We start from the raw sequence: 23,222 nt of genomic DNA on the forward strand, positions 1-23,222 counted from the left end.
AGGAGAAATTATTTTGCTGTTACACAGAGTTTGTCATCAGTGCTGGTAACATCTAATGAAAATCTGGACAGCTCCTTCCTCTGACAAATGGCATTCTTGTAAACAAGATGCCATAATCCTCAGAGAAGTTATTTATGTGTGGAAAACATACCACAAAGCTCTACAGACAGCACTTATACCAGTTGTGCCAGAGAGTGAGAACAACTGAACTTAAATAATCAGGTAGCTTTGAGAAAAGCTGCCCACAATGGAATTGATTAAAATGTCAAGGATAGAATATGAGGACAAATTAAATCCTTATAATGAATCATGCCTAGCTCTGTGGCAAACACAGCTGGAAAGGGAAGGGGCCTTCAGGCTGGTTCTCCTTGCTCTTCCGTGACATTAGCTGTACTTTCCTAAACTCTTCAGAAACAAGAAACACACCTATAGTCCACAACACAGAGATTTTAAATTCCTTGTTAAGGTCTGATGCTTTTTTGTCCCTTCAGTGAAAGCATGCAGAGAAGGATCATCAGCTGACTCAAGTCTAATTGTTGGAAGCCAACAGAATGGCAGTGATTTATACTCCAAGTGATTCAAACTCCCAAAGCTTAACTGTCCTACTGCTCAGCTGACAAAGGAAACAAAAGCCAACTGCAAGTTTTTTGGATTCCAGTCCTTTTTTGGAAACTGTTTTATATGTGATGCTTATTTTTATGAAACCTAACACCGAAAGGAAGTTTTATCTCATATTGTAAATTTATTTCCCATATTTTTGTAATTCCTATGTTCAACAACAATGAGATCTGATAATTTAACAGCATTTAAGTTCATTAAAAAAACTCTATTGTATCTGGCAATGTCTGTTAGCACACAATAAGGCAAAACTATTTTTTAGTTGTTGTGGTGTATTAAACCACAAAAAATTGACAAGATAAGCTTAAAAGTGGGGATGAAAGGAGGAAAATAATTACCTGTCAGTACAGAGAACTAGGCACATATGCAGTTCACAGACCATAATTTTATTCAAGGCTAAGAACGCTTTTTCTCCTCATCACAGAGGTAGCCTTCAACTTTTCTGCTCTAAGCTAGCACAAGGGAGAGGATTCATTTAAAATAACAGAAGTTCAGAAAGGTTTCAGAAAACCTCTTAAAGCCACACTCTCCTCCACCACAGAGCAGCTCTGGAGCGGCTCAGGCAGACGAGCCTGAAAAATAGGCAGTCTGGAAGTCAAATGCAAATTCTGTCCTCAGCTTAAAGAAAATTTAGTTCTTATCCTGGAATATGTTCTCATTTAGTGAGAAGAAGTCTGACACGTAGAAAAAAGCACTGCAGGAGCAAGCACAAACAGAGCCTCACGTGAATGGCTGCGGGGTACTGTGTGAAATAAATAAAGGAGAGGCTCCAGAGGAATCACCTGGGTGTAAACTAAGCACTTCTTCTCTCACCTGACTAGTCACTGATAGCGTGGTACAGTTTCATCGTAAGCAGTTGAGAAAGAAATCTATAACTATTCTGTTAATATCACCAAGCATTGTGCACTGAGCCCCAAAATACGGATTCCCAGAGCGTATGTGCACTCAACCAAGACAGAAGGTGTTTAATTACATGCTGGATCTTAAAATTAGCGAGGTGTGAATTACTTGGTGAGTTACTGGGATCATATTGCTGCTAATCTCACAAGCCACAGGCAGAGAATGCTCAGAGAAGTCACTCATCTGAAAATCATGAAGGAGCTGCAGATCAGGTCATCAGAGTGGGAGGTTGTAAAACTGCCCTGTCCCCATTGGATCCCTCACAGTGCTAACACTTTCTCACCTGAGCCTCACACCACAGATTCTTCCAGAAGCTAATTTAAGTGGAATTGTTAAGTCTGGACAGAGGTATTTAAGCACTGTGCAGTGGCAGGGTCATGCAAGCGACAGGCAAGGCAAACTGCAGGGTAATGGGAACCTTCTACCTGAGCGTGCTTTCCATGACCTCCATCAAAAAGACTTCTGCAACTCCAGCAGTTTTGCAGAAAGAAGAGAAAATATTCCATAAAATACATTCTTTTCTACCCTGAATATGTCCTACTTCTTAAGGGCTGCACACGAGTTTTAGGATGGAAATCCCTGCCAGAGGTCTTTCAAACACAGAGAGGCACCACTAGGGCTTTCTGTTGCTGAGGACTTGGAGGAAAGTGTGTTACAGTGCCCGAGGCTATTTGTGTCTGATGTGGTTTCAAAAGGAAAAAAAAAAAGAAGAAAAAAAAAAAAGGCAAGCCAAATTAGATAAGAGAGGCTTGGCACAGAAACAGAATAGCAAAGATAAAGTACTGCTTCTGCCATGCTGGCTGCCCCAAATTTTGCCTTGCCTTGCCCTGCTAGCCTTCACTGCTGAGAATAATGACAATCTGGTGGTGACAGAATAAATGGTTAGGCCCCAGAGAACAGTGGAAGCAGCTCTTTGTCCTTGCAGCTCATCCAGCCTCACCACCAATTCCCTGCTCAAGGACTGCAGACAAGGCCATTTTAATCATTGCATTGCTCATAACTGTCCTTATGGAAGAGCAACTCATTTCCAGTTTAGACTGGTTCAGCCTCCTTAGTACCATACAACTAACTAGACACCAAGAAATCCAGCTATGAGTATTTTGTATTATCTCAGACAGGAGAGCATATACTTCAATTTGCTTCTCAATTTGAAACTGAAATGATGGCAGCTACGAAGAAACCTTTATGTGGCTTATAGCAATATCCTGCAGGTTGGAAGAATTGGCTGATCACAGTTATTGCCTCCTTCATGATACAAGTACTGAATCACTCTCCTAGTCTGCCTTTGAAATCCAAAACTAGCAAGTGTAAAGCTCAAACAGCTCCTCCCTAGTTCTCTCTGAGGCCCTTGATCTCACTGATTCCATTCCAAATGGGTCATGTTAATGCTGCTTCTACATGATGATTTTAGTACCTGCCCCCAAAGACTCCTTTTTAAAGGCAATTCAACCAAGACAAAGAAATTTCACCTTCCTAAATTTGTTTTCTTTTTCTTCTTTACAAATCATAAAGGCAAGCAGAAATGATTACTCCAAATCTGAGTTCAGAGAAAGCAGTCTTTAGCAAATTACACCTCATGCAAATTTCATGGTTGTAGGTATAACAATGCACTTCATCCAACAGTTTTATTTAAAATCATCATCATCATCATCAAGGCCAGAGACAAGGGCCTTCTCTCTCAGAGCAAGAAACACCTATAGCAAGAGGCAGGTTTGCATTACTTCCCTGGACACTGCAACCCAACAATCCCAGTCCAGATATGTGAGGGAACTGCTGAATAGTGAAAACCACTATTGTTCTATCCACCACTAGGAAAAAAGTAAGGCTGCATAACTGAGCTACAGACTGCAAGTTCACTCTAACAGCAACATGAAAAGAAGTTCTGGATCATCTGTAAATAATGAGGTTACAGCCCAAACTTCACACTGCCTCCAACTGAGTGCCATCCCCCAGAGCAGCTAGGCATGCATGACTGACATTTAATCAGTTTCTCTGGTTTCTCAGAACTGAGGAAGAGTTAATCTTCCATTGTTAAAAGCATCACTACATTCATAACACACATTCATCCAGCATGTTCACACAGCTGAACAATTATACAAAAGACTGCCTTAGAAGAAAAACTATCTGGACTCACTTCCAACTCCCCAACATCACATCCTGCCAGCCAATGCTGTGTTAAAGCCTTCTGCGGGGGGTAAAATGGGGGAATGGTTTAAAAAAAAAAAGCTCAAATCAACCACATCTATATAGAGAGACACTCTGGCTAACAGATGATAGGACAAAAGTGGCTACAGGTCATGACCTAAGGCCATGAAGCCTAACTGTTCTGTAATTCCCACATACACAGACAGCTCTCCTTAGAGGATTGCAAAACACTAATCAGATACACTGGACAGAAACTTCTTTTGGATCATGGACTTTGAGTTGTGGTTGTTTTCTGGAGAGTGCTCTGTATCTTGAAGCCCTACCATAAATAGAGATGCTCCCTTTCTTTACCAACTTAGAGACATGTTTTTCTATCCTCAGGCAGGCTACATGCAGACAAATTTACCTGGATGGATGACTCACTAGGTCAGGGGGATGAGTTACACAGGCAATGGCAACACTTTCTGGTATGAGTCAGGAAGGATAAAAAGCTTTACCGTATGGTCTGTAAGAGGAGGCAGCACAATCAGCTTCTCCATGGTGTTCATTACCACCCTCCAGAGCTCTTTCAGCACCCGTTTCAACACTGTCTTTTCACACACAGTTGCAAACAGTGTCAGGCTGCAGGGAAAGAGCAAGAACTTAGTAAGTTCAAAGAGCACAATACGCAATGAAAAAGGAGCTGCATATAGAAGATTCAATGCCCTGTCCAAAGCAGCTTCTCATAACAATTGCTTTGTTCTCCCCTTTTCTAACACATAGAATGTGTGCTCACTGTTGGAGTTCTAGCACTAAAAACACTAAAACCACAAAATGCATCATTGACATTTTTGATCTCAATAATTTCTATTTATTGACCTGGGGATTACAGAAGGTGTCACTTGGTGATAGGCAGTTTGGAATAATACATATGATCCAAACAATAGCAGGTACCATTGAACAGGTACCTTTAAGAAGACGTATTTGGTTTATAGAGTATACAGAAAAAATTATAAATACAGAATAATAGATTTTAAGCTGCAAGAGGTCACTATAATGATTTTTTATGAATACCTAAATTAACACTTCCCAGAGTGTTGTGCAGAAATTCCTGCATTGCTTCTGAAAGCTGCTGAAGTTAGCTAAATCTTTCACCTCTAAAACCACTCCAAAATGTTTCTCTGACAACTCCATATTTTGTCATGACTGCATTCACCGATCACCTGCCATGTGTTTATCTGCTGCAACACAAGGAGCTTCATTTTCCTAGGTTTTCTTCCTTTATTATTGTACAGGCTATAAAAAAGACCAAGAGTGCTAGAATCATCTTTGAAACATTTGTTGGACTTCAGCATTTACTGATCACACTGTGAACAGGAACTCTGTGGCCACTACCACTAAGACAGCTGACTCTTCTCCATTGTGTAACATCTTCTCCCAACTTCCCTTCTTCCCACAGCTGGTTAGACAGCCAATGAACAAAACAAACACAAACAGGACTGACATGGGTGGGATGCAGGAGGTACTAAAAAGATACTCTCCTTCTGTAAAGGAGAGAAGAAAATAATCCAAGCATGGATTATCATAATTAAAGTTACTTGCTCCACAGCTGAATGACAAGCCTGTAGCATACCATGTTCCCAATGGTACAAAGGAATATAGCTTTTCAGGATTCATGAAGGCATGCACAGAAAGTGATCAAATGAGAAGGCTCCTAGATGTAATGACTGCTGCAGAGTCATTTAAAACACAGTGACCCAAAAGAAAGATGGGATAATTAAGACTAAGAGCAACCAAACACCCTATGTTTTAAACTTGTAAAGCTTCATATCTCTTGCAGCATTTATTATGAAAATTGCTGGTCATCCTTTACTAAATGAAGAACTGATGTGCATCAGCATTCAGTTTAACTTGTACAAAGATTAAAAACTGTTTCTCTTTGCAGTTCAAGACTTGGCTTGAACATTTAACTCTCCTTGTCTGGCTGAATCATGCTGCATGTTATTAATGCAACAGCTAATTGAAGCAATGGATCAACCATGTTCACATCCCATCGTTCAGAAGCTTATTTGCTAGTCAGAACACTAGCAGGTACGACTAGAACACACATTTGACAGGACTGTGATACTGAGCAGAATATGTATCAAATGCATAAGCACTGTTTGCAATATGCTTGCTAACTGGCTACAGTAAATTCTCTATAGGAAAAAACCCACAGCTAGAAAATTTAGATTTTCAGTCTCTTTCATTGCTTGATCAGCAATGTGTTTTGCTGATTGCTATAATTGCCAGAGGTAGCAAGAACTGGGAGTGTGCTTTGGCACTGAATGAAGGCTGAAGAGCCCATCCATGGCTTGTGAGAAGCAGATATGGGAAAAAAAGCTATTAATTCTTCTTGAAAATTTGGAGACTGGAAATCTCAGCAACAATCCAAGAGCATGGAGCTATTTTCTCCTCTGCCTCATTCTTGTTCCAATCCAATGACTGTATGTGTAGCATATATTTGAACACTCCCTTACTTTCCATCCAGGAAGTCCATCAGTGGCCTCAGGACATTATCTGCATCTTGTGCAACTGTGTTTCTGGCATTAGCAGCAGAATTTGCTGTCCCTTTCACTTGACAGAGGATATCCGACATTTGCTTGACACACTCATCAATCCGAGTCTGAAAGCTGCAGGGATAGGAGAGAGGCAAAAACAATACTGTTAGTGGCAGAAATACAAAGTAAAAAATTTCAAGTTCACTCACTTTCACACTTTTCTTTCACAAGACTTGCTGCTTTTTTCCTTACTGTATTTGTTACCAAGGGGCATGCTCTCCAGTTCCTTATGCCTGCCACCTGCACACAGCTGACCACCTCTAAACATGAGATACAAGCACATTTGAGAGGAGTTTGTTCATTCATCTGGCAGCAAGAAATGATCCTTTCCTGACTTCAAGAAATGCTGTTATCCCTAGCTCAAAGCACCATGCTGTACCCTTTGCTTTCTCCACCACAGAGACTGGAATACCACATGGAGCAATGACACAATGCATGCCCCACTCTGAGCACCCAGGAGTCCATCCGCAGAAATCCTGTTATGACCCATCATAGCTTAAGTTTTTAAAATAACAGAGGGAGCCTGAAGGCAGGCACCAGCTTAAACCAGTCCACTGCCATATAGTCCATGCCAAGTGTCAAACTGGGATGTGGGGCTCAGCTGTGCAAAGTGCAGTCTCCCTGTAACGAAGTGACACACAAGGCATTAAAGCACAATTACTTTTCCACCTCTTCCTGCTAAGAGGAGATTCAAAATTAAATAATGCAGTGATTAAAAATTATGAATAGATCAGCAGAGCTGACAACTAATCAATTCAGCAAATAAAGGAAAATGCTTTGACATTTAAAAGAACAGTTACTAACAACAGGCACTACAAGTGACATTTAACTATCCATTAATGGCACAGAGGTTTGAAACCAGGAAGAGAAGCCAGTGTTGGGAGCTAGGGTAAAGATTTAAGAGGAGGTACAAAAGTTTGGAAGCCAGCTTTACATCTGCATAAACAACCTGAACTTCTACGGGCGAGCCACCAGCACACCTGTGGGTTGGGTGTGAGTGTCCCATGGCTCCCACCTTCCTTCTCCACCTGGTCACCTTTCCTGCTTTGTCACTTCTACCCTCATGGTCATTCTTACTCCATTCTAGCCTGCCTCTCACTGGAGAAATTCCAGAGCTGTCTCCCACCAGCCCTATTTGTAGCAGAAAGAGTCTTGCAGCACTCAGTTGTGGCTGCAATGCCAGCTTAATCAGAGACCTAAGCCACATCAGATAAAAGAGCATAAAATATTTCCCATTCCATTAACAGTTCCTCTTCTGTCACCTCAATCCCACCCCACAGTTCTCCCACTGCTTCATCAATTTCAGGACCTTGCTTCAAGATGCTTTAAAACCCCCAGGTCAAGGATGGAAAATAACAATGCCCTCATGGATAAAATGTAATATGAGCCAAAATGGTTGGCAATTTTATGAAAAATAACAGATCAGTTACTGTGGCAACAGGTTCACCTGAAAGCGAAGCTTGTGTAGATGTACAGCTTAACAGGAGCCCTTGGCAGCAGCAAGCTAAAAAAACAACTTCACCTATGCTGTCAGACAAGGCCTGCTGCACCCTAATTCCTCCAGGAATTCCTTCCTTCACTCTTACAGCCTCCAAGAACAAAACAGCAGCTAGCCTTGTATGAAGGATAAACCCTCCCAAGACTTATCTCCTCTCAAAGCAGAAAATGTTTCTGTGTCCAGACAAAATCCTCTCTCAGCACAAGGGTAGTGACGCTCTCTGGATATGTACTGCCTTCTCATCAAATACAGTTAATCTCACACAGATGAAGAAGAGTTAAGATCTGCAGTGTCAGGTGTGCACAGAGGTGAAAGAACAACTGTTTACAGACTCTGCACAGAATATTGTGGATAACTGCTTTATGTCCTAAGTTCATATCCTTTAGGAGATCATGCTTATATAGTGAACTGCAGCTCTGCTTTTCACTCTCTAAGACTGTTAAAGAGTAAATTAAGCACCTGAGACATCTGACTGGCTGGATCTCTGGCTGGCTCATCTCTCCTTAAATCACATTATCATATGCCAAGATTGTCCCCAAATTATTTTGTAGCAATGGCACCATGGAGACAATACTCAGATTAAAAAAAAATCACCTCCCTAATCATTATTTCTTGGTCACTCTCTGCCTAATTATGAACATTTCTGATTCCATTTAGTTACAATTGGAATCTTTTAATTTCTTGCTGCAGCATCTATTACTGGCCATGGGAACTGCTCACTTATCTCCCTGCTTAGCTTTGTGTGGTGAAATTCAAACAGTCTTTGACAAATTTCATTGTGGTTTTTTTAGCCATAAGACTTGCAAACCTGTCAACCCCAGGTGGCCAAGTTGGTACAATTTTCTCTGCCTAGCCCATGCTCAAGCTACACTACAGTTCATGCCTGCATTAATCCTGTTATGCAGCACAACATGAAATGAATGGGGTTTGTAATGGGAAGTGGTTGTTTTCAAAGATCAGTCAGGAGTTCTGTATTTTAGATTTCACTTAACTGACATGCTCTACAGTTCACTACAGAAGTCTTATAAAGTTTAGCACATTTTTATCCTCAGGTAAATGAAAACATGATTTGCAATAAAACCTAATTGCCATAAATTACTCTGGCAATACTCTAAAGAGCTCCCTGAAACACTAGATAACATTTGCAGAAGCTTTAGAACAGGTCAATCTCAGAATCTAAACCTGTTTCCTTCTTGTTCCAGTATTCATTTAACAATCAGAAATCAGTCAGCTGTTTCATACATTTAGAGCAGAATGCTTAAACAAGAATGTTGCTTCATAAACGCTAAGCTGGAAACTGTTTTTGAGCATTAAAGGAGCAGGAAATTCTGTTACTGACAAGAACTACTTACTGAAAAAAAAACCCCACTCTGTGTAATTCAAATACATTTCACAGTTGAGAGATCTCTGTACTACATTTCCAAGCAGAGAAATACAGAAGAGAAAGACTTTAAAAACATTTCTCACTTCTACAGATGGTCTCTGTATATTAAAGGCCATAAATTTAGGACAAAAAGCAAAATATAATACCATTCACAGGAGTTTCTTTTCTTTTGTAACCTGATAAATGAGATTAGACAAAAGAAAGGAATGCTTCAAGGAGGACCTTCTAGTACTGACCTGTTACCGAACACTGCACTGAGCTCATCCAAAACATTGTTCAGCTTCACCTGGAGCTCTTTGAGATGGTCACTGGCTTCTGCATCCAACTGTGGATGAAAAAAAAGCATTTAAGTTTGAACCCAGAGGGCAGTCCACTGTCCTCTGCAGTGCTTCTCTTCACTGTTGAGGCTACACTTAATAAGCAGGTGAACTATCCCCACTGGACTCTGCCAGGTAGGATGCTCTCCTCCACTGCCTGCTGCTGCTGCTACAGAAGCTGTGCAACAGTCAGCAGATATTTGCCTAAAAAGCAGCAAGTAGTTTCCCCAGGCTCCTATAACCCTTCAATACCCTTCCTGATGTTTGTGAAGTTGACGAAGAAAGGGAATGTGAACTCCCTGTGGCCAAGAGTGCATCTATGGCTGTGAATCCATCAAGTACTGTGCTTTACCCTGGGCTCACAGGTCATGTCACACCTCTGAGTCTAGGACACAGGGCTTTTCAGACTGGTTGTTACTAGCAATGTTTGTGCATTTTTCCATGTATGATCTTGAAAGAAGGTATTTCACCTTCCCTCCTGCCATCAAGTATTTTAACTGAAGATTGACTCAGTCACTGCTTTCAGAAGGTTGGACCCCAGCTGTTTTGAAAATCTGGCCACAATATCATGGCAGGAGCTGTTGTACACTTTTGTCGATCATATTTGGAAAGTATAATCTCAACTACTGGTATTGAGCAAACATAGTTCTCTACTCTCATGTGGAACCAGACAGCTTTTTGTATACAGGTGTTCAGAGGAAAACAAAAAACAAGTTCCCCAAGCACTACATGAATGCTGTTGACACCTTGGCAGGCTCTGTAAGGAAGTGCTTCTTCCATTCTTATCAGAGCAAAGCCACCTGTTTTTAAATTGAACATGATTTACAGAGACTTGTATTCCAGCTACCGTCAACCCCTCCAGCCTCAAACAGGCCACTTCTGAGCAACATACCTGTGTGTACACATAGCAACACTGGATTAATGCTTTGGCATCATTTGCTCATAAAAAGTAACTTGTAAAACAGATTTGCCTGTGTATGCAGGCAGGCAAGATGTTTGTAAAACAAAAAGCTTCCTCTAAGGCAGAGCATCTCTTTAGGAATGCAATGAGCCAGGTACCAGTACCGTGGTTAAAAATCAGTTTAGACTTGTATGGTATATCCATCTATACAGGATTTGAACACAACAGGAGCTCCCACCTCTAAAATCAGTGCTGAAGCCCTCTTCATATTGCTTCAGCATCTGTCAGAGAAAGCCAAGCCTTAAGGGATTTGGAATCTGATCTGCTCATTCTTCCTGCTGTAAGCTGGCATGGAAAATTGACTCTATTATGCATTTGAACCTGTGCTAATGAAACTTCTGGATCAGAATTTTAAAAGTAATTAAAATAAGAACCAACAATCAAGCAAATGATGATTACTTAGGCCTTGTAACTTTAGGCATTGCTGCCTCTGATTATTTTTCCCTTATTAAATTTCTTTTCCTATCATCTTTGTAACACTCTTGCTCTGTGACGGCAAAAGGAAGCTAATGTCATGACAATCAGCATTCATTTTAGCCAAGCTTGTAGGTAACAAAATAAAAACAGCATTTGGTGGTGGTGGTTTCTCTTGCCCCTACATTAATCCTTCCCTCCTACTGCGTAAAGGCACAATGAGTCACAAACAGCCTGATTTGCTCTACTATTAATGGCACTGAATTGCCCTCTGATTTCAGCCATTTCTGACAGATTTGAGGTAGGACCAGCTCATGATTCATCAAAACATTTCAATTAACTGCTTTTCCAGTCAGGGAAAAAAAAAAAAGGCGCCAGAATTTGGCACAAGACAATTATTCTTCACTAGTTACTTCTATTTCTTTATAAGCACAGCCTAGAGGATGTTTGAGGTCAGGATCAACAATTTGTTGCCCTGGTTCATGAACTGCGCAATCAACAATTTATTTTACTGTGAGGTGGCCTGGAGAGTTCCCTGGCTACCTCTAAGCTTTCCCCTCACTGCTGTATTTCACTGCAAACTGATCATCCTCATTGCAAATGCATTGTTGTCCCAGTACTGCAAGAAGAGACAGCTGACACAATGCTTTGCTGAGCTCCATTATCTGCGGTAAAGAACTCTCACTCCTCCAGAACATGAGCTCACACACACAGCTCTCTGGGTACAACTGGCAAGACAGCTGCCCACATCTAACTTTGAGGTGCCCACCCTCATCCTCAGGAAGCCAAACCCTGGTAGTAAACATTCTGGTTTCAGCATCCACAAAGTCCCCTGTCCTGCTAGAAAAGCTGCTGTTTTCTGAGCAACTGCTACTAGGGAACAAGGACTCCACGTAGCACATTACTGATGGTTAATGCTTAGGCACCGGCCTGCTTTGGCTCAAAAGCAAAGTCTGGGGAATTATCTGAGTGTAATATAAGTTCATTAGGAAGGTGCTGGTAGGTGTGTACTGCTGTTTCCCATACATAAATCATATGTCAGTCACAGAGTACTGCAGCATGTGGGTATTAACTGCAAACTTGGTCAATGTGGTGAAGCACTGATAAGAGTGCTTAAATGAACCCACAACGGTGTTGCTGTTGCTGCTCAGTCAATGAATTTTAAGCATATCAGCTATCACTGATAGCAGGAAATGCTACTTGGACTGCATGATAAATCTGGCTGGTATAGCAGAAAACAGGATTAGGCAGCTGGGTCATTGCCACATGTCGCATCCACACCATTTCTCTCAGCAAGCTTATGATCTCCATTGTGTGGGTATATGAGAGAGAATTCAGAGGAAGAATGAAAAGTTCTCTGTGCAAAACATGGGACAGTGGCCACACTGAAGTGGCTTCTGATCTCCGAGCAAATATTTCAATTCCAGTGGAAATAATGGCTGGCATAGCTACAGTTCTGTGTCTGAGGCTAGATGTATGATGCTGAAAACTGAGGTGCAAAGGGGGAAAAGTTAATCCTGTATTTAAATTGCAGGGGAGAAATCAAGCCTCAGTTAATTTTCTGAAACTATTTGGGACTTGGCTTTTGAGAGGATTTGGGTCTCAAAGTCTCATCTGAACCCATTTAGGGCTGGAACCTCAAGTCCTCTGCTCATCTGAATGGTGGCATTTATATCTAAGTGCTAGCAACTTGAATTTAGGATGATCTTCTCATCCTTTCTTCATGCATGAAACAGAACCCCTGAGCCTAAGAATGTGCAGTGATGGGCTTCCAAGTTTTCCAGGAGATGGAATTAGTTCTTCTTTGGTTTTCACACACAGTGGTGAAGTGTGAGTGGCCGGAACTGGAAGGCTTCTGTGTAGGTGGTGTAGGTGGAGAGACATGACTCTTGCCTCCTAGAAAGCTAAAGAAGTTAATCAATTCCCATCTATAAAAGGCAGCGACTTTGTGAAATCATCAGGTCTGATCTGGCATATCAGCAGCTGAAGAATTATGCCCTGCTAACATATTTTAGCTCTAGCAAGTTATGGAGTTCATCTGACTCCAGTCTGAAGCAGCTGATTTTTGGTCTGCCTCCCTCCACCAGCCCCTGGGAGCTCACAGCAGATCCGACCCCCTTTTAAGGACATGCACTGAATTTTCAGGCATCTCCCCACTTTCCTATAGGATTCAAGAGTAAGAAACATGCAGCACTGAATCCAAACAATAGCTACCAACTTCTCAAACACTAGGGCAGCCTTAGCTGTGGCATGTGGGATGCTAAAGAGGAGCAAATACTAAATAACACAAGTCCTTTGAGCATATTTCTATGTAAGTCTTGGCTGTTTCTAAATTGTCCTGCAATTTGTTATTCAGGTGGCTAACTTAGGATGTAAAATGTAGGCTAACCCTGGCAAAGCATTAAAAGGAGAGTTTCCTGAAGCTTTAATTGTGAAGATTAGCTTGAAACCAAAGACATGAAAATTGTATGATGACAACATGCTGCTGCTCAGCAGCTAATTCCTTGGGTTCCCTAGGCAGTGCTCATCTCTGATACTCACCTCACATGCTTCTCTTGGGAAAAAAAGGTGTAGAAATGTTTTAAAGTAGTCTTTCGCACTACATCTAGATTCCAGCAGTGTGCAATGCAGTATAGCACATTTTAATTTCACTGCCATGAGTTCATCACTCACGAAAAGCTAAGCAAAATTATGGACTGCAGGCTGAAGTCTGCTGGAAAACCACAGAGGTGGGCAGAAAATGCAAGTCATGTTAGGTTTTATTAGGTAAAGTAAGAATAATTAAATAAATAGGGCCAAGGTCAGGCAAGCACTATCACTGAATGTGTGTAGCCCATCCCAGCAGAGACCTAAATTATAATCTCTGCTGCTATACCGGAGATGGTTCAGAGAAATAAAAGGTTTCAAAACATATCCAGGACTCACCCCCCCATTTCACACTATTCATTATGCTTTTAATGCTATCTGCCATTTCATAAACACTGCCTTTCCAAAACATGCCTTTGGGATGTCTGAGAATGCTCCTGAGTCATGATGAAGCTGTTTTGATCCCATGAGATCAATACAGCTCAGAAGGGAAAGAAAAACATTAATTCTAATTCCTAAAATTTATTTAAGGTACTTTTCCTTGTGTATGCATGTGTGTTTATGCATATATATATTTGCCTTGACCCAAGGGAATCCCTCCAAACAGAGCTCTTGAAAGCTCTGCTACCATGCTTACTGTTTCTGACTAGTAAAGTTCACAGACCACATGATGTTGACACATTAAACCCAGAGATGCTGGACAATTTTTGCCCTGTTTTGAGTACTACAGTTCAGAAAAGAGTAAGAAAAGTGAGGGGAAAAGGTACCATAACTCACTGGGGGCAGTGGGTGGAGGAGAGAGTAAAGAAAGGCACTGTGTCTAGGGGCCCAATCTCAATAAATAGTATTAGGAAAGCACTTCTGTTCCATATTACTCCTTCCATATTCCCTCCTTTTGCAGTGAGGGAAATGAAGGGACAGGGTTCACCTGTGGTCACCCTGCAGTGTAGTGACACTGCAGGGTAACTACAGATGAGCCCTGTCCCTTCATTTCCCTCACAGCAAAAGGGAGTAAGTGACCTGAATTTCCCTAAGGGTGTGTTCTGACCCACTGGCAAAGAACACCACGTAGCTGCAGTATTTCAGAGCTTTCCAGAGTTGTGCAGTGCTACAGCTACAGCTGCAGATCGAGATGGATCTGGGAATCAGAAGCAGATGAAGCCATAAGCACACGGTAACTTAAACCAGTCTGAAGGTCTGGCTGCACACGTGGCACAAGTAACATACCTGCCACAGGAACAATATTTGGTGCCTGGCTCTCAAGAACACCTTTGAGAACCCAAAAAACAGAACAGTTCAAGATCAGGGCACACCACTATGCTAGTTTCTTACTCTCCCAAGGAAGTTTTTTTGGATAGAGGAGTCAGGATAATGCTTACTTTTGTGCAAGCTACTGTGTAATGGATAGATGACTATAGAACAAATCTGCCACAGAAATTAAGAACTGTCCTTCCTGAAGGAGGATAGAACCTACAGATGCATTTCCAGTAAGTTCTATTGTCAAAACTCTTGTCTCACCTATTGTTACCCAATTGTCAGGTTCAATCTGCAGCCAAAGGACTATGCAAACTAGGACAAGACCTTGTTTACTCTAGCAAAACAGAGAACCTGGCAGTTTTTGAGTCAAGAAGCAATGTACTACACAGTCACCAAGCAGGAAACCCCCGGAGACAGCAGATAATGCAGGCTCCTAACACAACACAATTTATTTCTGGTGATCAGTGGCAGCCCTGTGAAGTGCAGTAAGCACCATTTGAAAAGAAAATGGAAAAAAAAAAACAACAAAAAACCCCCCAGCTTCTTAGTGTGTTTGTCACATTTCTTCCCGTTTTATTCTTCACAGTCTGGGTTTCTCTCCCCTTTCAGTCTTTTGATTCCATAGTACAGGGCAAATACTGGGTTCATTACCCCTTTTTTACCTTACTTACACCTCCTGTGGAAGGTTTTAGAGGGCAGAATGCAGAGAAGAGATTTAGCCTAGGGAAAGTAGCCAATAACCTCAAGAAACACCTTTTTACCCTATTTATTTAATACAGTATCAAGGGACATTTTCAATTTTAAATACAGGGAAACCCTACTTAATGGCTACCACTACAGAAAATAGTAGCAAACTGATTCCTTAAGGGAAATTATAAGCACAGGCATGAAACTTTTATAGGCCACTTCACAAACATTTCATCAACTTTATTTTTTTCCAAAAATGAGTATTTAGCTTCTGTTGCTATTACAGCAGGAAGCATATAATGCTAGTTCTTGATGCAGGACTCAGAAATTAGGATTATTGAAGTGACGTGTGAAAGAATGACAGCAGTTTTCCTTGCCTCATGGGGTAAATCTATTTGTTGAGATTTTTGCCACTTCACAGAATTCTGCCACTGAACACAAGAAAGATTTAGAAAAGCAATACAGGCAAAAACTGAGCTGTCCATCAGCAAAGCTGACTTTTCTCTTGGCATACAGGTCATAGCACAACACAACACAACCAAAGAAAATGCACTTGAAAATAATTTTTCCTAACATCAGCATCAGCAGGCTTTTCTTCATCTTCCTGAATCTTGAAAAGCAATGAAAAAAGAAGAGAAAAAAATATACATATATTACATCAGAACAAAACCAGTGACCTGGAGGAGTAAAACATTATTTCTCTAAAAATTACCATCTCATAACAAATGGACACATCTGAATATCCCTCAAAGCACAAGCAGAAAACTCATTTGCATGTCTGTAATGTATTAGATACTGGACATTTCATGCTAAAGGCACTGTGCCACATTTATATATGACACATAAAATGATTCAGTGCCCACAGTACTGAGACCTCCACCAGCCACGCCTATATGAGCACAGTAGCCAATCTTTTCTCTCCTCTTCTATGCTATTCTGTGCTCCAAAATGTTTGCTCCTGCATTTGATGACAGATTTCATTGGGAAGCCTTCAGTCATGGCTATCTCCCCACACTTACAATGCCAGGTGTCACAAGGCTCTTCTCATGACTGAAGTCTTCAAGAACCAATATGATGCAAACAACCCAGCAACAACAGTGCAGGAGGAATGAGGATAACACTCAGACTCTGAGCCCTCTTACCTCTTTACCACCCATGGCTTCAAACATCTTCTCCAGCTGCACCCGCAGTTGTTGGATGTTGTTCATCAGGATGCAAGGCTGAAGGAACAAAAGCAGGTGACTGCTCAGGAAGCCAACACACTGTCACCAGTGGGAGACTTTGCGCCTCAACACCCTTCCCCAGGTACCACCAGATCTGAGAGTTACATAGGAGGCATGGCACGCACAGATTTCAGCACTCAAATATATATAAAAATAATTTAAAGAAAAATAAATCACTTTTCTCCAGCTTGAAATGGTATGGTCAGTTCCCAGTTGCAGAACACCCAGATGAACAGACCTCTCTAAGTACCAGATCTACAGAGCAATCGTGCCCACTTTTGTTTTTTTTAAATCACAAAACAAAGTCAGCACGGAAGTTAATTTCAAGGGGACCCGTTCAAACCCTGCATTTCATCTTCAAGACCTGTTTTTATTTTAGGTCCAAGCAAGAATTCAAACTTCAAAGGCATCCAAATGGTGATAAAAAACAACACTGAAAATATCCACACCATCACCATGGTCAGGTGCAAAGTGAGTCTGGTTTCATCAGGACAATTACATGATTCTCTGGGGGAAAAGTGAAGCTCTGCATAACTCACCAGTTTCTCCTTGGAACAGTAGGACTCAAAGCTCTTGGAGAGTATGTCAGCATACTGCATTAGCACTTTCCCAATAGTCTGTGAAGACAAGATGTGAGCACTGTTACTTGTCCTCTACCACTGCAGAACTCCAGGAAGCAGGAAAAAAAAAAATCATACCCCATTAAGAAAAGATAAACATCTGGATGCTGAGGGTATTACCTTTGCAAACCTCCTATTGTAGTGGGCAACAATGACAGGGTCTGGGCACTCCAGCTTCTTAATGATCTCAAAGCTCTGGTTGAGCTGAGTGAACACATCCACCACTGAGCAAGAGAACAGAGCATGCTCAGATGTTTGCTGGAACTGAAAGAGAGCACAAAGAGTCATTGTCAAATGGAAATATACCCACCCATGGGCGTTTCCATCATCTGCCATACTGAAGGCAGAGTAACTTTACCAAAACCTACGTCTTCCTCAGAATTAGACAAAAACTCTTCAAAAGACCTAGAGGAGAGAAATAGCCTTTTTTTGGTTGGATTATAAATTTACTGTCCTTCACTAACTATGATCATGACAAGCACCAGGGAAATGTATGATGATGCGGAGATCCTTAATGCAATGCATGGTTTGTCTGCCAGTTAATGAGGAAAGAAGGAAAGAATAAAGAGGTATTTTAATTTTTTTTTTTAGATTTAGCTATTAAACAGAATGTTGCATGAGTGTCACAGACTACAGCGCCAACAGTCGCTGAATAACAGGAAAGCTCTTCTCTCCATTGGCAATACTCAGCAAATTAAGAGTAAGATTGGTCTGTCAGTGGATTAAGGTCACATTCTCACTGCATGACTAAGTACATGCTAAGTGCCTCAATTTTCAATTTCAATTACTTCTCCCTAACAGAGAGAGCTGAGAGAGCACCAAACCACTGGCTGACAGATTAACAGCAGCAGAACAGACAAAAATGAATGATATGCACCTTGCTATTAAAAAGTTCTCTGTGACCTGTAAAGTACTACAATAAATGAGTTTCTCAGTTGTTTAGCAAGCAAAAAGCACTACATCCTCCATTTATAAGACAGCTGAATTTACTTGCTTTTATTTGGTTCTGTGCACTGTTATGATGTAGCATCAAATAGTAACCTACATACCCCATCTTTTTTATCTCTCTCCAGAGCACCGTGCAGGAAATCTAAGGAAACATCTTCATTTTCATCCAGCCACTGCATCACAAACTGCTCAAACCACCTGCAGGGGAGCAAACACAGCAAGTTACAGCAGGATGGGGAGCACCCCAACCCCAGCAAGGCTTGTGAAAGCTGTCAGATGTCTGAATGCTGCTGTCCGTGCGTGCAGTCCACGTTCCCAAATATACTTGCACCTCTACACAATCTAACAGGGCCTGTAGCATCACTTGGCCTGGTTCTGAGCTGCTTTTGTCCTTCTTCCTGTCTTTTCTCTTCTTAGGATCTTCCCCTTTACCCCTCTTGAGAGCCACCTTTCACTTTGCTTCACCTCAAAGCACTTTGTCATGTTTTTCCATTCCATCCACATGCCAGAGAGCACAAGTAAGACCTCCAGACCCACAGGCACCTGTTCTGCTGCTCACCTGGATGTACCAAACAGGCAGTGTGAAAATAGGCAAGCTGAGAAACAGCTTCAGTGATGGGATCTGACAGCTGGTCTCTCTGTCCTCTGCTCCAAGGGACACAGTACAAAAGGGGGTGTGTGTGTTTTTGTTGCCTGTGTTTAAGCAGTAACATAGCACTTACAACCTTATTTAAATGTCTGTCTAGAGTTTGTTGCAGGCAAGTGCCAACACAGCACAGCTGAAGCAAATCTTAATTTCAAATATTACTAAACACCATTCACAAACAAGAGAAAAAAGTGTCCACGTGTAGTTCAGTCCAAACAAAAGATTATTATATGAGCTCTAGAGAATGCAGCCTTCTTTACACAGGCAGCTGTGTTCATGGAGATTGTGCTAATTGTGGGCTGAATTTGCAAAGAACATGAAAGCATGTGCCAGACATAAGAGGGAGATCAAGAGCAAATTCACAGGCAGAGCATGTTAGATAGCCTTAAAATACTTTGAAATATAAAGCACATCAATGCTAATATTGGAAATTGTAACTGACATAGTGTTAAAATGCCAACAGCAACCTGTCTATGTAGCCCTATGTATTATAGACAGCAACAGTGGAACACTGTCACAGACATATGGACTTCCTGTATTCTGGAAGAATTCCTTTTGAATGGCACTTCAGGCTCCTAAAAGTCAGCATATGTTGAAGTCTGCTGCAAATTTCTCAAGCTTTCAACATTTTCTTTTAAACTGCAATAGTGTATTTTAAACAGCTTAAGCCTTAGGAAGGAGCTCAGGCACTTCACAAGGAAGCAACTATACATCTTCCACCTGTTTCACAGTTCCAAGGCTGTGAGCTGCTGACTGTTTCACATGTCACAGGTCAACGTGCAGGGAAGATTACTTGTTTGTGCCAGAAGCCACAGTTTTCACTCTGAGAAGGAGAGCAACTTCCTAATTATCATTCATCCTTAGTTATTGCACCACATTAACAAGAAAGGGCCATTTGCTGTTGAGAACACTGCCCATTTTTATGGATACCATATGTTGCTACACAAAATCAAGTGCCTAGGTATACCTAACTATCTTACCAAATAGTCTAAGCAAAGGTGGCAGAGGAAATGGTACAGGTGGATGGGAGTGGCATATTTGCTCCCCCTCTCATAAAAGAAAGCATTTACCTTCAGGAAGAGGTTTATCATGAATGTTGAATGAACCACTTAGATCAGGAAATTCTGTAAGTACATCTGCAAAGCCAGCCTCAATTTTGTCCTTTGGCTGACACAAAAACCTAAGAGATGCAAATAATTTACAAATACTTCCAGTCCATGTGTACATTCAGGGCCAAACTATGCTTTGAGCTGTAACATAAACCTAGAACTATCTTAGGCCAAATACCTCTTATAATATTTTACTATCAGCTTGGGCTGCTGAGCAAGTCAGGAGGACTCCAAGGACTACAAAGGCAACATATCCAGAACAATATACAAAATTATCTAGCACAGAAATGAATAAAAATAATCTGATTTCATGCAGAAATAGCTTCAAAATGTTGTTATATGGCAAATATCTTCTCCTTCATCTGCTTCAACTATTGGTCAGGAAGCAAACGCTGTAATGACTCACACAGCAGCAGCAGCTCACGGTGCTGCTTCAGAGACATTCTGTGCTCACAGGGGTCAGCACAGCCTGGCTCCAGATGGCACAGCCAAACTCTCCAAACAAGGTCTGCACAGAATACACTTCAGTCCTGCCTGCTGGGAAAGGCAGTGGCACTTCAGGACTAAATGTAAGGTCACCTCTCTTGGCTGCACAACAGCGAGGTAACACAAAAGGCTACCATTTCAGCTTGGCCATGAGCCTGGCTCCCTCAGGGTCACACTCTGCAGGTGAATTAATATTGCTCATTTGCTGTGGGTATCTAAGGAATAATCTCTGTGCCTTGGCAAAAGCTGAGGCAAGAAGGCGGGCAGGATTCCAATGAGTAAAATAATCAATACTGTGTTTGATGAAGAGAGCCAGAATAAGTCAACAGGATCTCAAAGGAAGGAATATCTTCCCCCACCAGAGAGGAGGCAGTCTCCAGCAGAGCTACACTGCTATCTGCACACTAAGATCAGTATTTAAACAAAGCATAGAACATGTATTTACACACCTAAAAAGCTGGAGTTTTCAGGAACTGACACTTCACAGCTTTTAGCTAGCAGAGAAGAAGTTTTGAAGATACACTCCTAGTTACATAGCTACTTCCATTTCAGAAAACGCTTCTGAGTTTCAGAAAATAAAGGGAGTATAAAAACTTCAACTTCAATACTTTGGACCCTGCACTTTGTTCAGTCATATCTCAAGGCTATAAGGAACATAGTTTCACAGAGTTTATAAACTGGAAAAGTAAATTTGTGGATAGCCTTTCATCTGACAAGTAGACAGACAGTGATGCCTTGTAAAGGCTGATGTAGAGCACAGGCTAGACAGAATTAAAGAATAAAGTAGGTATTTATTAAAAGGCCACAATGGATACAACTTGGGTAGTACAAGAGCCCAGCTACACCCACGATGAACCCAAAATGGTCACAACATGGACGACCAGTCACAAGGTCTCTCACTTTTATAAGTTCTAGTCCATTAGGATATTGGAGTTAATTGTCCAATTATAGCTTTAGGTTATGAAGTCTCATCCTTCCTGTTTTTCTCTCTTCATTCTGCCATTGTTTGTGCTCCTGGGCCTGAGATTTGGATCATTTGTCCTTGGTCCCCAGCTAGAGAAGGAATTGTTTTGTCTCCCTACTCTGTGAAGAGAGTTACTATCCCCTAATATGAAGCTCAGAACTACACACTAAAGCAGTACAGAATCTGAAAAATATAAAAGCTAAAACCTGAGGCATCAACAGCCCAACCATTGTCTGGAGAGTAACAATTTAGTTTCATCTATGGAGTTTACTAATGTGCAAACCTGATGCGTGGATTCCTTTGTTTAACAAAGTTCTGAGGCTAAAAACACTTGTGATGAAACAAATCAAAGGACAATTCATATCAAGGGGATACTTTGTGACAGGTGAAAGTTACGGTTGAGATAAGCATCACCTATGTCTGACCATTTGGCTATTGTACTGAAAATAGGAGGGTGAAGTAACAAAGCCAATGGCTGCAAATGCACATGAGCACTGAAGCTCTACCACAAAGGCCAGCAGAGCAGAACAGAATGCAGAACAAAACCGAGCATCATTATCCTGATTATACAGGAGAAAATGAGAGATTAAGAATATCTGATGGCTTGCATGAGACTGCCCTGACTTAGAGGCACAGCAAAGAGAAAGGGGCTTCTGAGACTGTCACTCTAGCACCCTGCTCAGTGAGCAGCTTATGTCTCTTGCTGACCTGATTTCTTAATCAGGCCCACAGCCCACACCGAGCAATTATGCCCAACTGCCTCAAGTCTGATTAACATGCAGCTAGCACCAGGCTTGAGGGACTGCATGCACAACAGCACGGCAAGAGAATTCAAAGTGCCAAACTGGAAACACAGTCCAGGAAAAATGTGTTTGTTAAGAGGGGAAAAGTGCTGCATTTAGACAGCACAGAACAGTCATGTACAGGGTGGGAACAGCAGTGTGGTGGGACATAATGCTAAGGGTGTCTGCAGACCAGCCAGTGGCCCACTGGGAGCATCACTAGTCAGCAATATCTCTGAATAAAAGAAAATAAAAAAGATTGCTTTCAACTCAGTACGTGGCACATGAAAGCAGCAGCACTGCCTGCAAGGCAATGCATGGCAAGGTCTAGATAAAGCATCAATATTTAAGGCCAAATGTTATGACAAATTGTCTTGAAAGAGGTGAGTAAACCCCACTTAGAAGGAAAGTTAGGAACAAACAAGAACCAGCAGAATACCATAAAGAAGCACGAGCAAAGTGTTTTCCTCTTGTAAAGCAGGAACAATTTATTCTCTACATACAGCCTATATATAGGCTATAACAAGCACAAACTGAAGCAAGGAAGATTTCGAGGGGGTGAAAAGGAGAGTGTATGTTAAATCCCCAAAACCCAGTGAAGGAGTAATAGTGAAGCACAGGATAAAAGGAGTTGTGAAGCAAACATCACTGAAAGCTTCTGAAAACCAGTAAAAGCACCGCTAAGACCCAGGATACCTGCTGCTGCTTGAGGCAGGTGTGGGACTCTAGCTACACCATTTTCTCCGGGTTGCTCAGACAACCTTTTAGTCTCATACACCTTCTTACAACCTCCTTACAACTTCTCCAGGTCTGAAATCTATTGTTGCTCTTTTAAAGTTAGAAGTTGCAAAGAATTGCTTAAAGCTCAAGAGCAACAGCTTATCTGATGCTTCCAACTAAGCCACCCAGTCTTACTAAGAAAAACATTATCTTTACTTACAAATGTGTGTGTGTGTGTACAAATGACATCCACATACAGTATATATACATAAAGCATATCTGTAGATACAGATCTTCTATGCAAGAACTGCCCACACTGAAGGCACAGAGTAGCTTTAAGTCCGTCCATGCCATTGCTAAACTTTGGAAATGTTGGAA

The 23,222-nt window shown here is 41.5% G+C and overlaps 1 protein-coding gene across 13 annotated transcripts in view; it reads right to left on the reverse strand.

Annotated features, from left to right (window-relative positions):
* The window catches only part of UNC13B (unc-13 homolog B), a 205,800-nt gene that overhangs the window by 16,887 nt on the left and 165,691 nt on the right, over nucleotides 1–23,222 (reverse strand). For all 13 annotated transcript variants that reach the window (XM_039700720.1, XM_039700724.1, XM_039700732.1 and 10 more), the window contains 7 exons: nucleotides 18,239–18,335; nucleotides 17,310–17,453; nucleotides 17,109–17,186; nucleotides 16,489–16,566; nucleotides 9,361–9,449; nucleotides 6,162–6,314; nucleotides 4,161–4,284 (listed from right to left, as the gene is read on the reverse strand). In XM_039700720.1, coding sequence (XP_039556654.1) covers nucleotides 4,161–4,284; nucleotides 6,162–6,314; nucleotides 9,361–9,449; nucleotides 16,489–16,566; nucleotides 17,109–17,186; nucleotides 17,310–17,453; nucleotides 18,239–18,335 — 763 coding nt within the window. The remainder of the gene's footprint in view (nucleotides 1–4,160; nucleotides 4,285–6,161; nucleotides 6,315–9,360; nucleotides 9,450–16,488; nucleotides 16,567–17,108; nucleotides 17,187–17,309; nucleotides 17,454–18,238; nucleotides 18,336–23,222) is intronic.

The sequence above is a fragment of the Passer montanus genome, unplaced genomic scaffold, assembly GCF_014805655.1.
Source record: "Passer montanus isolate IOZ18808 unplaced genomic scaffold, ASM1480565v1 scaffold143, whole genome shotgun sequence".
NCBI classification, from domain to species: domain Eukaryota; kingdom Metazoa; phylum Chordata; class Aves; order Passeriformes; family Passeridae; genus Passer; species Passer montanus.